Genomic DNA, 15,488 nt, shown 5'->3' on the forward strand with positions numbered 1-15,488 from the left:
CCTTGTGTGAGTGGAAAGCTATTCACTGATAGAAGAGATCTAAAGGTTCTTAAAATCATATACTTTCTGAAGCAATGAAAATTTTTGTGCAACAGTCTAAAAAGGCCCTGGTGTTCTACTGTGAAAACCAAGAACTGGGTAGTATTTCTGTGGTGAATTCAAAATTTCAGTTTTTTTCTTTTTTTCTTTTTTTTTTTTCTCTCCAGAAATCTTAATTATTAACGGGGTGGGAGGTGGGGGGAAATGATGATAAAAAATTAGATGTCGCAAAACATTGCCTTCAACACCCCCAAATTTCTAATTGGATAATTAGAACAGGAATCAGAAACTTTTCAGCAGTGTTTTTCTTACCCAATTCTGAAGCATCAAGTATGCACAGTAATAATGTAGATAATTCAGATTATTTCAGTTGAAGGGGACCTACAACTATCATCTAGTCCAGCTGCCTGACCACTTGAGGACTAGACCAACAATTAAAGCCTGTTATTAAGGGCACTGTCCTATTACCTCTTGAATGCTGACAGGCTTGAACACCTCTCTAGGAAGCACCTTCTAGTGTTTGATCACCGTCTTGGTAAAGAAATGCTTCCTAATATCAAGCGTGAACCTCCCATGTTGCCTTATCCTATCTTTACCTTCCTGAACATAAACAAAATCTTTCAGATTTTACAGAGACTCTGCTTAGGATAATCTGAATTGCAAAGAGATTTTTGAAATTGCTACATCAGTCTTCATACGACAGACTGAAGTATTCCTGCTACGCAAAATTTCAGAAAAAAACTTTTGACATATTTATAAGAACTTTTATAACTTATTTGTGGTTTGTTGAGTTTTGAGGGTGATGGGGGGGGTGGGGTTTAATATAATAAAATGGGGGTGGGAAATCTACTTCACCATTTATATTTCACTGGAGATTTGGGAACCAGTGAAATTTGAAGAAAATTAAGTGCAAAAGATAGATAGTTTAAAATAAGGCTCAAATACTTGTTCAATTTATCAAAAGACAGAAGACAAAGACAAAATCTTTCATTTCACCTCTATCTCTGTGGTCAGTTCATAGGCTCAACTATGCAAACTTACTCACCAACCTTAGACCTCTTCCTTCCCAACATGCAGTAGACAAAGTTAACCAAATTAAAAGTCATGTTTCTGAATGGATTCATTTTTTGTTAAGCAAAAGAAATACAAGTATGCAGTGATCAATTTTGTACTTTGGAGGTCTCATATTGTTTTTTTGGGTAGCTACAATAAAAGCATGACATTTTGCCTTTACAGAATTTAAAATATTTTGAAATATCCTAGTTTTAATGCAAATTGGAATTGTAAATACACATACCTTTTGCTATTGTCCTGATTCTAGATTAATATTTAGGTACCCTCGAGAGGGATGAAAAAGTCTAGTGGAACCCTTTCTCTCAGATGAATTGCCTGGCTGTATTTCTCAGACCACCACAAAGGAGTCAGTAAACTGCAGTGGAGAGGTCAGCATGGATCTCATTTCATTTCAATTTTAAATCTCGGCTTTGCAATAGTCCCACTCTAGATTTTCTGACATGCTCTTTAGCGAGCTCTCTAACTTACCAAAAAGGCATACAGCTGGAATGCATACACATATACATGACAACACAGAATTTTATAAACATTATTATTTTTCTAGATTACTAGATTTTTCAAGGGTCAACAGGAAAATTAAAAAGAAATTTTATGTAGTGTCCAGACAATAACAGAGAGCTTCCCAGACATTTTTTTAATCTAAGTAAGGGGGCTACTTTTGATAGCAAGAGAAACTGAAATTAGCAGACAGATTAAATATACATTGACATAAAAAGATTCCATAATACTGTGGCAACAACAGCATGTTGAGTATGGTAAACCAGATACAGTATTAATAATGGCAATATGGAGCTTCTCATTTCAGAATTCAAGATTTTTTTCTTGCACGAAGTTTGCTGATGACATCAACCTGTGTGATTGGTCAACATGCTGGAGGGAAGGAATGCCATTCAGAAGGACCTGGACGGTGTCAAGAGGTGGGCCTGCAAAAACCGCATAAAGTTCAACAAGGCCAAGTGCAAGCTCCTGCACCTAGGTCAGGGCAATCCCGAGCACAGACAGAGGCTGAGCAGAGAATGGATTGAGAGCAGCCCTGAGGAGAAGGACTGGCAGCTGTTGGTGGATAAGAAACTGAACATGAGCTGGCTTCAGCATGCTCTTGCAGCCCAGAAAGCCAACTGTATGCTGTGCTGCATCAAAAGGAGCACGACCAGCAGGTCAAAGGAGGTGATCCTGCCCCTCTACTCTGCTCTGGTGAGACCTCACTTGGAGTATTGTGTTCAGCTCTGGTGCCCCCAACACAAGAGGGATGTAGACCTGCTTGAGCAAGTCCAGAAGAGGGCCATGAAGATGTTCAGAGGGCTGGAGCACCTACCCTGTGAAGAGCGGCTGAAAGACAGGCTTCTTCAGCCTGTAGAAGGCTCTGGGGAAACCTTAGAGCAGCTTTCAGTGCCTAGAGGGGACCATATGAAATATGGAAAGGGACTTTTCACTAGGGCATGTAGTGACAGGACAAGGGAGAATGGTTTTAAGCTGACAGAGGGGAGATTTAGTTTGGACATTAGGAAGAAATTCTTTGTAAGGGTGGTGAGACACTGGCACAAGTTACCTGCCCAGAAGCTGTGCCTGCCCCATCCCTGGAGGTGTTCAAGGGCTTTGAGCAACCTGATCTAGTCGAAGGTGTCCCTGACCATTACAGGGGAATTCAAACTAGATAACTATATGATCTTTAAGGTCCCTTCCAACCCAAAACATTCTATGATTCTTTTCAAGAACAGAAGGTAGCTCATGAATGACTAAAATGCTGGAGGGACAGGTAAACTACTGCAGACATAAGAGGTGGCCCAAGCTAACCTCCCTCAGGATGCAGAGTTAATACCACCTGCAACATGGTGCAATGTGGTGCAGTTTGTATGTGGAAAAAAATGCTTTTCAAATATATCATGCTTAGGTGACTAAGGACAAGAAAACTTGCCAGTGCCTACTGAATGTCTCACATATTCTCAGTGTACAAAATTATTCCATTCACTCTGGCATAAGCGCACAAAGCATGGGACATTTACATTTATACGGGTGGGTAAACATCCTGAAACGGTCTGCATATCAGTTCCAGTTATGGCATCTTTTAGTGACCTCCATTTCACTTCCTTCTTCATCCCTTCCACAATTTAATCCAGATAGAAGAGAAATACTCACTAAGACACTGTGGGTTTCAAAAGATTATGAAAGTAAGTCAGGCATATTCTAATTCACAGGCAAACTCAACTTTTCCTTCTGCCTTTTACTGTATTTAAGAGCTAATAATGGAAACCATTTGCCAAATGCACCTAGTCTCTGACAGAGGGACACATATGTGATCTACTAATTTACAGCTTGCATGTACAGATGTTCACACTTAGTAAAAGGATTCTTAACAGCATTTTAAAATTAAACATGTGTTGATAATAGGTGTTTCAAACCCAAACAACACAGCAACTAAACTGATAAATGTCTTCATGCCTCACCATGCCTCCTGCTCTAACATTTTCATAACAGATCAAAAAAAACAACCCAGTGCTTCAGCTGCATGTACACAAAATAAATGTTATTAAAAAAATGTCTGAATTAAAACTTTCATTAAATCTTCTATGATCTGATTCCAAGTTGAAACATTTAGACTGCTACCAAGTTTATGTAGCCGAAAGCAGAACCACAATGTTCACAGACGTTGCTTGCTGTCTGCAATTTTTTTTTCATCCCTCTGCAAAACTTTGAACCCCATCCAGCTTTGACACACTGCCTCTTCAGTTAATAACTATCAAGTTTCCCCTTGTCTCCTGTCTACTTTTCTTTGAGGCAATTGCGCACTCAGCACCCCGAGATAATAACACACATCTATAAGATAAAAGCAATGGCATTAATGTAATTGTCTGCCTTTCTCTCTTTAGCCTAATCTTTTTTTTTTCCTTCAGTTTTGACTGCCTCTGTGACACCTGTTTTTGTCTCCTCTGATCCTACGACAGGTTTTCCGCTGACAAGGTTTTTGCCTGACAGAAATTCTGCCAGACAAGAACATAATAAAATATGAAGAGCTGCTTGTCAGAATTTCTGCCAATGCTCACATGAAATAAGGGAAAAAAAAAAAAATCCTGACTTTTCTTTTAAAGGGGCCCTGCACCGGTCGCTTCTGGCCTGTCAAAAAAACAGCCTTCCTGGCCAATTCCTGCAAGCCAAACAGGTGTTTTCTTTTATGTTGTCTTTCTATACAAAAGCCTTTTTCTTCAATAGTGTAAAACATGAATACAAAGGAAGAGAAGGGGGAAAAAACAAACAAACAAACAAAAAAAGCAAAAAAAAAAAAACACAAAACAAAACCCAAAGAGAACAAAAAAAGTGCCCCAAAATGCTTTCTCCTAAAAAATGAAGGTTAGACCTAACTTTGCATACTGGTACCTTGTCAGTATGTTTTTAATTGAAATTTACTCCTTAAATACAGTGGTATGCTTTTTCTCCCTTCTCCCTGTTGACAGTTAATGTGTTCAAAGGAACAAGCTGCAAAGGTTTTTCATTCCAAGTTCTCAGGAAAACATCTAGGCTACTAGCCCTGCATGGGCATATCACAGGAGTGAAGACACCTGACTGCAGGGACCATCTTAAGGAAAATGAGACAGTGTCTTCTCTTCTGTGACCTTTGGACCTCAACGTCCCCTCCATCTGTGCATTTGTGCCTATGTGAAAATGGATTTTAGCACTGATGACTACCCTGATGGAAAAAGGTGAGCACCCCACCACACAGCTGCTTTTGCGTGTATTGTTCGAGACAGCAACTGTTGATCAGTTCATGGTTTCACTGCTCTGAGTGCACTAACTGGCTTTCATTGCGCTAACCTGCCTCCCTGGAAACCTCTGCCCTGCATTCTCAGCCCATGGGTCCAGTAGCCCTACTAAAGCTCAGGCCTAGATTTTCATTCCCTTCCTAAGGTATCTCACATATGTACCTGTCTATAGTCCCATCTTCTACGTGATCCTCAGATGCATGTTGGAGCCTGATCTTCAGCCCTGTCTCTGGCCTCACTTTCTTTTGCACCTGACTGGAACTCCTGAGTGGACCCTTGACCTGACTCATTCCCTTGCAATACCTAACCTAGTCAAAAGACTCAGTTTACCAGTACTTGATTCTGCCTACTATGAACAGACCTCAAGGAACTATGCCTATGGTGCAGGCTTGGCCAGTGTTGGACTTGTCCTTGACTACTGGCTCAGACCTTTATGCTCGGCAGCTCTGTTTTTGCTGTTCCTTGATACATGGATTGACAGTATTATTGCTGAAACCTGCAATTTATAATGGAAGCCACTAAACTAATGTGTCTCTTCCTATTACCTTTACTAGTCATCGATCTTCTAGCTTTCCTACCTCTTGTCTCCAAAGCCAAATGCCTCCTTTCTATTAGCCATGAACATCATATTAAAAATATTCTCTCCCTTAATAAGGGTGAGATAGGAGTTACTATGTCTTTTAATAGTCCTAAATACCATCTGGTTAACATACTATACACAGTTTGACAGAAGCACATTTGGGAGTCATGGACTGTGGTCTGGATTTGGAGGATTTCCATCTTAATCCAAATACGCCTCAAATTCCATTAACTGTGTTTCACAGATTCACAGTTTTGCAGGTGGGAAAGAGTTTCTGCAGATTGTCTGGTGCAGCCTTCTACTGAAAGCAGGGCCTCAGATTAGGTTATCTCTGGCCTTGTCAAGCTGAGCCTTTGATATTTACAATAAGGGAAATTCCACCACTTCTCCAGGCAACATATTCCATCTTTTATGAAGCCTTGAAAATTGTAATGAAAATACAACAGGTACTGCCCACCTGTTAATATCATTCTGTTAGGATGGAGTACTCTGTTGTAGAGGCATTTCACAAAAGCAAGCCAAGACTGTGGTGGTGTTTCAATCTAGGGTGTAACTCTGCTTCAAGCCTATGAAACGCTCTCCCAGTTGTGCTAAACCACATCTGCTTTTCCAGAAAACCTACTGTACTGAGGTTGCTGAAAGCAGTTGAGAGCCTGGGAAGAACTGGTTCATACAGCTAGTTCCACCACTCATAAACATCAATCTTTCCCCCCCCAGTTCATGTACTGTGACCATTTCACAAAGCTCCCGTTAAACATACTTCAGAAAAATTGACTGTAATCAATTATAATATAATTAGAGAAGTCTCTGAGACTCATTATACATTTCTTGTATTATCTTTTCTATCTCTAAAGTCCAGATGGAATTGGGATAATAAAGTAACACTATTGTCTGCTAAATTAATCTGGTGCAAGTTTCCTCATAATGCTACAGCACAAATTGAAATTCTTTCTAGTAGCTAAAAAAAAAAAAATTATTCCACTGAATTTCACATTTGTAAAACAGAAAGCTGAGGTAAGGTTACCCATGGTATTATTACTACTTTGTAAAATTTGAAAGCAATATGAATTTTTTATTCTTGCAGTCAAATCTAATTTTAACCTTTGGAAGCTGTGTGGAATAGAGTGGTAGGGTTTGGTTTCATTTAGAGCTCTCAATTTGTGTTCTGTTTAACCCACTGAACTCTAGTTAATTAAGATGTTCCTATAAACAATTAAGCGTCTTGTAGGATCGTTAAGAAGATATAAAAATTTATGACGTAATAAAGTGTAATAAAATGATAAAGTGGTTAGTACATCATAGCAATTAATGTGCAGAAGCATAGGTGTTAAAAGAGACAAGTGAGTAGGTACTGTCACCTTCATGCCCTAGAGAATTGTAGATGTGTGTTGCAGAAGTCCCCCACTGCTGCCCCACAAATCCATGATGTACATTCTCAGTTCCCACAGAATTTAATCTGTTCATCTGTGAATCAAGCAGTGTGTACCAGACACTCTTGTGCTCCTCTTTGAAGCTATGCCATGTAATGAACTTTGTATTACCTCACTTAAGGGGACAAGAGCAATGACTGTCAAAAAAGCAGCCTCTTCCATGAGTGAAAAGAGGAATTCCAAGTACTAGCTAAAAAAAAAAATAACTGTTTTTATTGCTTTTGCTCCATCATGCACATAGCAAGCCTATTTTTTTCCCTACTAGATTCTTTCCTTAAGATGAGAGGATAAGACATCATTGTCCAAGACATCCCTCAGGATTTTATCCTATGGCATTGAGTGTATTAAATGGGATGAATCCTTCTCTGTAAAATGTAAATTCAGTAATGACAGGCACCAAATAATACCTTGCACTTTTGAAATACTTTTAGTCTAAACTTCTCTGGTTATTTCATAACTAGTCAAGGGAGATCATAGTTATGAAAGTGGCCTTGTATGTATTTCAGAGATGCCAATGAATATCTGATGATATGAATGTCAGGTCTGTGTGAGTACAAAGTGTGATTAGTAAATTAAATTTTCTTCAGACTATAAAACATTCACATTGAAAAAGGGCTTTATTTGAAATGTGAATATAGCCCAACCCAGCAGAAAAGCGCAGTATGCTTCAAATTAGGTCATGGTCTGTGAAGAATTTGCCAGGCTTTGGAGCAGTCCTTAGCTGACTGCTTAATATCTGGTCACGGATAATCTCACCTGACCACGTCCAAAGGACATTAGTATGCTCAAACCCAGGACTAAGAGGCAATAAAGCTGGCTAGAGGGAGAAGAGTCTAACATCTCCCTGACTGCATGGAGATGTTCTGGAGTGGCAGGAAAGAAAGCAAAAAAGATTTTAATCTGAATGGACCCCCAAGCAAATCCAAGAAGGTGTGAGTATGAGCATATATAAGTTGGAGCCTGTGGTTTTACCCCCAGGGAGAACCTTACTCAACACTTGAGGATGTCAGATTTGTGTGAGGACTAAACCCTTGACCATGCAGTTAGGTAAGTAGCAGCTGAATACAAGGATGGAAACGGAAAAGGAAGGCTTGTTATTTGACCTTGGGGCAACTAAGCATTATTTCTTTTTGGTCACTTGTGTCTTACAAATCTTTCAAACAGCATTGTATTTGTCTTGGATGCCTTAATACTTGGATATTCTCATCTGCTTTACCTCAGATTGACTTGCATTAAGAGTGGTATCAGAGTAACACAAAGCAAACACTACAGCAAATAATTCCTACCAGTGTGGCAGGCTTTAAAACCAGATACTTCATCAGAGTACCCACAAGATAACAGAGTGCATCTTCTCTGTGTTGCATTGGCCGCTTTGGGATTTGCTGCTGAAGGGAACCAAACAGGGATGGCATAGGCAGAAAGGAGGACTTTAAAGTGTTTACCAGTAACGAATGTTAATCAGGTAAGGTTCCTGGAAGCAACTGAGTAATGAAAAATATGCCTCAGCCTTCAGGGTCGAAAGGAAATTATATCAGATGGATTAAAATGATTTTGTCAGTAAAAGACAGGAAAAGCCAAACTAGATCTAAAATAGTTTTACTTTAAAAGTCATAAAGAACTAGGCTTCATTATCAATGAATTGCAGATAATTACTTTGTTAAAAATCTCTATGTAACTAAAAAAACCAACAAAAAACCTATGATATTCTCAAGTAATTTTGAAGTATTTTAAAGAATTAAATAAACTGAATAGAAGGAAACAAGTATGTTCTGTATGCTAAAATTGTGATTATTTTTTATATCCTATAGAACACAGTATTCCTCTTCTTTCCCACTTCATATGCAGCTCAATTTTAAAATCTAAATTTTCTTCCTGGACCAAGTACTTTCAGCAACTTTGGAGTAAGAGAGAGATTCAATTTCCCAAATTTTCACAGCATTCTTTTCTTTTTTTTTTTTTTAATTTGTTTACACTGTCCTTCCTTTCTTCTCATTTCATGTTTCTTTTACCTGACAATTTCATGAACTATCAGGTAGAAAGTCAGATACCACAACCATTCTGAGTGAAGACATCAGAGTCATGTCATGCATGTGATTTTATGACAAAGCAGTCTCCATTTTCTAATTTAGGTTGTTTTCATTCTTAGTCTCATTTACAGCAAGCTAGTACATGCATTATATAAATACTGGCAGCAAAGAAGGTGAAGTGTAACCCACACGGCAAATCTCTGAGCATGATGGCTGCTTTTAAACTGAGTAAGAGTAATAGAATTGCCCTGTGTGCTAAAATCTCCTTGTTAATGTTGCTCCCATTAAAACTCAAAGGAAGTTAATTTCAAAGCTACTAGAGAAAAGGCCTGGTCAAGTCTCGGACAGGAGATGGGGGATGGATCATACCTAAGAGAGGTACTAAGGCCTACTTGGATAAACAGCTTGGCCCTGAGCTGTGCTGATTAGCATAGTGCAAATGAAAAGACATCAAAGACCATCACAGGACTAAGAATCAGCTTCCTGTGAGAAAGAAAAAAAAAACCAACAAAAAACCCCCCAAAAACTCCACAAAAAAACAGAAAGGGAGATGGTAAAAATGTTCACAGGATACTTCATTTCCGAGAGTGGATTGAAGAGGGTGAAATCCAGTCCAAGAATGCAGAGTATACAAAAGAAAAGAAAAAATGTCTGAAAAATGTGCTGCTGCTGTCTGATTGAGTTTTACAAGTGATCAAGTTGAGGGGAAGATGGGGAACTACACCTGGGTCAGGGCAATCCCAGGCACAGCCACAGGCTGGATAGAGAAGAGATTCAGAGCAGCCCTGAGGAGGACTTGGGGCTGTTGGTGGATGAGAAACTGAATTCGAACTGGCTTCAGTGTGCGCTCACAGCCCAGAAAGGCAACCATATCCTGGGCTGCATCAAAATGAGTGTGACCAGCAGGTCAAAGGAGGTGATCCTGCCCCTCTGCTCTGCTATCGTGAGACCTCACCTGGAGCATTGTGTGCAGTCCTGGTGTCCTCAACATAAAAAGGACATGGAACTTTTGGAACAAGTCCAGAGGAGGGCCATGAGGATGATCAGGGGACTGGAGCACCTCCCATATGAAGACAGGCTAAGTTGGGGCTGTTCAGCCTGGAGAAGAGAAGGCTGCGTGGAGACCTCATAGCAGCCTTCCAGTATCTGAAGGGGGGCTATAGGCATGCTGGAGAGAGACTCTTCATCAGGGACTGTAGCGATAGGACAAGGGGAAATTGTTTTAAACTTAAAAAGGGAAGTTCAGGTTAGATATAAGGAAGAAATTCTTTACTGTGAGGGTGATGAGGCACTGGAACAGGTTTTTCAGGGAAGTGGTAAATGCTTCATCTCTGGCAGTGTTCAAGGCAAGGCTGGATGGGGCTCTCAGCAACCTGGTCTATTGGAAGGTGGTGGTGGCAGGGGGATGGAACCAGGTGATCTTTAAGGTCCTTTTTAACCCTAACCATTCTATCATTCTATGTTTCCATGAAGTAGTATTTCTAATTTTCTGTCTCTCTTTGAAACAAGGTGACAATGACTTCAGACAAACTTAACAATACTGTTATAGTGTGGGGTTTTTTTAATTACTGTGAAGTCTAAAAATCTGAAAATAAAATAAACAGAATGGATGTCACAAATAACGTCTTCAGTCCACTCTGATATATGTCATCCTGGCATAACTTTTTAGGGCAAAATGTTATGAGAGAGGAGAGAATGTATTTCCCATTGATACTGCATTGGGTCATTTATCTGTTGATAAATATAATAACTGTATTTGTGCTAGCAGTAAGGGAGCTACAATAGCTGTTACTCTGACATTAATGACAAACATACAAGAGAAAATCCAAATTCAATGAAACCAGATCTTTTTACTGCAGACTTGCTTAATTTCTTTCCTCCTATTCTAAGATACTTATACTAGGGGAAGTGATGGCAAGGAAAGTGGGATTTTTTTCAGTATTTCCAAGAAAGTTTGAGTAGGTGGTTGTTGTGCTAAAGTTATTAAAATGTCACAAATGTCTTCATAGTATAGTTTGAAACTCATAATACAACAAAAGTACTAGAAGAATAAACAAATCTAAGCACTCAAATAAGTCTTCATTTTTTTGTAGTCATCCGACTCCTATGTTATTTAAAAGCCACAAAATACCAATTGCTCATGTTGAAATAAATTCTCCTTTAAAAATGGACTATTGAGATTTTAATAAGATCTTGGTTTTTTTTACCATATGGACTATTAAAAATATCTTGACCACTGAAAGAAAAATAAAAGAAGGAAAAACATGTCACTGTTATCTGTTTATCTGCTTGAAGCCTAGCAAATAGCTTTTCCAATTTAAAACATTTCTTTTTTGTTTTAGAAAATAAATCTCCACCAAAGCTGACATGAAAGCCAGGCTTCAGCTGAAAACAAATTAATACAGCCTAGGTAGCCAAATCCTTTAAAATATACAGAGATTCACACCAGCAATAACCCATTCTCTGTTATGCACAGCAGTACTAGAGAATGCCCTTATGCTCTATGCAGCTTTTGGCTTCAGCCTTAGAAACACTGGTGGTAGGATTATCACTCTAGTACAGGGGTACAGGGTCAAAAGTTGATAAGCTGAATTTTGGCAACAGAAAAATTTATCTTGCCACAAAATAACTTCTCTGATGAATCTGTTCATATCTATTTTTGGCAAATCTAGGCAGAAGAAATTGAACTTGTAGGAAACCTTTCTTTTCAAGATATGTGCAACTTATTTTATGTGAGGAAGGAAAAATGAGAAAGACAATAGAAGTGGGAACAAAGAAAAGAGGTCAGCAGTTGCTAAGTGAAATAATATTGTGGTGATTGTATACCCTTTCCTTCTCCCTCCAAGAATTACAGTATTTTAAATGGCAGTTATTAACATGGATTAACTCTGCACAGATTAGTCAAGTACAGCATGACTGCAGTTCTAAAATATTTTTGATCTATTCAGTTTAATTATGATTCTAGGTTATCAGAACTGAAGAAGCATGGAACTTTCTGTTGGAAACACCATTTCTTTAATAATTACATTCAGTAAAGCAGTACTTCATGTGTCAAAAAGCTGAGTTGAAATTCATTAATAAAAATCAGAAGGAAACCCTTTAATTAAAGCAGTAGGAAAAACTATTTGCAATCAAGAAACAACTTCTGAAAGTACTATGCTAACAGTTTAAAGAAAATCCATTCTGAAGAGCAACCTGATTCAGTAATTTTGAAATCCAGGTGCTACAGTGCAATGAGCTCATCAGTCTCCTGAACACTGCCCTCAAAATCCTGGTAAACAGCTAAGATCAAGAATTGGAGCAGATGCATCATAGTCTTCAAGAAGTAATTTATAAGCCTGTGCTATGAGTATGTATATGAAACACGTATCTGACTTGACATCCAAAGTGCCTGCACATGCATGTACAGACAAATAGATATCACTACTCTCTATATCACTCCATCTCTTTTTATTTAAAGATACTGGGAAACATGGACAGAATAGAGAAGACAGGAATAGACATTTCTTACCGTGTGCCACCCAGCCATGTTTACACTGGTCACAAGTTCTCAGGTTAATCTTCCCTGGCTGAAAACATTCACATGTGCAATTTACCAGTGTACAACGGATGGCCTGGAAAAAGAAACAGAAAATACACATTAATGTCTTTCTTAATGTCTTTCTTACTTCTTGTACAAATTTGTTGTGAGGCCTAGACCTGTACAGCAAAGAAAACCCAGCTTTCTAACATTCTTTTCTAACATCACTCATTCTTTTTAAGTAGAGATTAATTCTCTCTCAAAAACATACATCAGTATCCCTGAGCAATGGACAACCAAAATGCATATTCAATAATTACACAGTCTGTTGTTCCTTGGAGATGAATACATTCCTGAAGTCTTAGAAAGAATTGCTCTATTTCCTTTAGGAAAAAAAAAAAAAAAAAAGGTAGGGTGAAGATTCTGTAGGTGTTCCACAAATTTCCTGTCTTCGCACCAACTGCCTGACGGAAGAAGTTACTAGTGATGTCTTACCATATCAGAGTGATTAAAACCAAAACTAAAATGAGGAAACAAAAACATACAGAAATGAAAACTACAGAACTCTTTCCCCTTCCCCCATACCTAAAGCTCATTCTCAAGTTTCCGTTTTGGAGTTCATGCGTGCTATACCTCTGCTACAGAAAGGAGTCATGGATTTGATGTGTTCCCAAACTAGGATAAAATGATCAAGGTACAAGAATAGGACTGGTTCATAAAACATCCTGTAACTTTCCTTTGCATCTATCACATCTATTACCTCTTAGCAACTCCAATTTTCAAATATATACTTCTCTATTTTGAAAAAGATGAAATGATTTCACAGTGGCAATGCTAAACCTCCAGTCTGAAGAGCTCTAAAATTTGCTTAAATAATACACCTTAGTATCTCATCTCCAGTTTTAAAATTATCTCAAAAACTACACAGGTTTACTTTGACAGGGGCTAGTTACCTCCACAGAAAAGTGAATATAAATTGAATGAGATTTTTTTTAATGTGCTACAGACTTATGTTTTTAAATAGTGTACAAGATGACCTGTGCACTTCAAACTGCTACTAATAAATTTATGGCATGCATTTAGATGTAATTTGCATGGAGATTTCTGAGACAGAGAGGCTTATTCTGATCATTCACAGATTAACAATCTACTGTAACTACCAGAGCTGTCAGGAAAAGATATCTCCTTAGATTTAGATGCAATCAATGATTAATTGGGGGCTAAGCTGAGGGAAGGGTGCTTGGTACCTATGACCACTGAGATACTGAAGCATTATGAAGGCTCTTGCCTTTTCCAAACAATTAACACACATAAGCATATTCATTGTATACTGAACAAGAATTATCTTAACTATACTGACTTGAAGAAAATTACATTCAGCTTTAGCTTGGCCATGCTAAACTCCTTGTTGCTTACAATGAAAAAGGTTCAGAGTTATTTTAAATGTTTGATCTCTTATTTATCTGCACCAGACAACAACTTAAAGCCATTTATAGTTCATGGACCCACTGGAAATCTGTAGTTCTCTGACAAATTTCTGGTATGAAAGTCTCTTCTTCCTTCTATCCTAACTGCTTTTTTACTACCTTTTACTCCTAAAAACCTAGTGGGGAAAAAATTATCCTGCTCTATTATGCTTGACACTTCAGGGTCTCAGTCACAATGTTACCTGTCCAATTACTCATTAGCTAGGTTATAAAACACTGCTGTATGCATGCGTGATTAAAAGAATTAGTAATATGAAATATAAGGACAGCAAAGAAGTGCTGACCATGCAAGAATAATATATGTGTTTGTGGGTTATGAGAAAAAAACCCTCCTGAAAGGTCCTGTTTCATGTTCAACAGTTTATTGACTCAGTAATATATCAGATCACCACTGGTCAGTAATGATGTTCTTTCTCTAATATGTTGATTAATTAATGAACTTAGTAATTAATTGTACTGCAAGAAGAAAGGCGTACAAAATGGTATTCTTAATTTACCATAAAAGGTCCTCTCACATTCAGCACTTTCATTAAATCTCTGCACCAATGTGACACACATTTGTTGTATTTTATGTTATTTATCTTGTTCATGTGTCACTTACAATATGTATAATAGGAGAAATATAGTATATGTACACATACTAGATAAAACCATGTCATTTGGTAGAGTTGCTCTATTAAGGCTCATCAGCATTTCCATTACAATCCTACCTATTTTTGGCCTAGAGGTTAACAGGTTGCCTGTAAAAACTGGATTAATCTTGAACCTGAACTACCATGTTTCAGCCTAAGAGCGAGTTTTATTACACACATTTAAAAATGACCCATTTAGCCACTATAAATTATAAGATGGGGGAAAAAGTTTAGAGGTTTCATGTTTCTTTTCTTCTTCCCTCAGTTAAAGAGAGTCTTGATCATGTAAAGTATTTAAGAAGACTAATTAGTAACATTTCTATCCTTTATCCCTCCCAAAAATTCATACAAGCTTTTCAGAAATGTGAATATTTCAGCTTGTTCCTCAAATAACTAAATCTAAAAAGTCTTCAAAAAGACCTATGCATTTTTATAAAGTATTATCAATTGGCATAAGAAACTCCGAAGATCAGTAGCATGGCCAAAACATTCAGCTTGGCCATACTTGGCTGCTACTTCTGTAAAGCGTGTCTTGATACCAAGTTGTATCTGTAATCTGCTTCCAGTAGTTTTCCATCCCACCACTGAGAATCCCATGCATATTTCAGAGTGAGGGGACTGGAAAAACTCCAATTCAAGTTCACGTTCCTGCATGATATTGGGCAAATTACTTTGTTAGCATGATGCCCACATTCACTAAGTGAGAAACAATTATAGTAAAATGTTGTTGTCAGGGTAAATGCAATGTAAATTGTGAGGCATTCTACAGTGATGGACGCTATAGAAAACCTTAAATAGAACAGTTTTTATTTTAAAGATTTGGTTTTCACTTTACTCAGTTAATCCATAATCATTGTAACTACCTTAGATCACCACAATATCCAACATAAAACCAACATAACTTGGCAGAGAGAATATTCAAGATGCCAGGAATAGTGTGTATT

The 15,488-nt window shown here is 38.0% G+C and overlaps 1 protein-coding gene across 3 annotated transcripts in view; it reads right to left on the reverse strand.

The window, feature by feature from the left end:
* Window positions 1-15,488, reverse strand: part of BNC2 (basonuclin zinc finger protein 2) — a 239,257-nt gene that overhangs the window by 105,704 nt on the left and 118,065 nt on the right. For all 3 annotated transcript variants that reach the window (XM_034072691.1, XM_034072692.1, XM_005154982.3), the window contains one exon: window positions 12,417-12,519. In XM_034072691.1, coding sequence (XP_033928582.1) covers window positions 12,417-12,519 — 103 coding nt within the window. The remainder of the gene's footprint in view (window positions 1-12,416; window positions 12,520-15,488) is intronic.

The sequence above is a fragment of the Melopsittacus undulatus genome, chromosome Z (assembly GCF_012275295.1).
Source record: "Melopsittacus undulatus isolate bMelUnd1 chromosome Z, bMelUnd1.mat.Z, whole genome shotgun sequence".
Taxonomy (NCBI): Eukaryota; Metazoa; Chordata; class Aves; order Psittaciformes; family Psittaculidae; genus Melopsittacus; species Melopsittacus undulatus.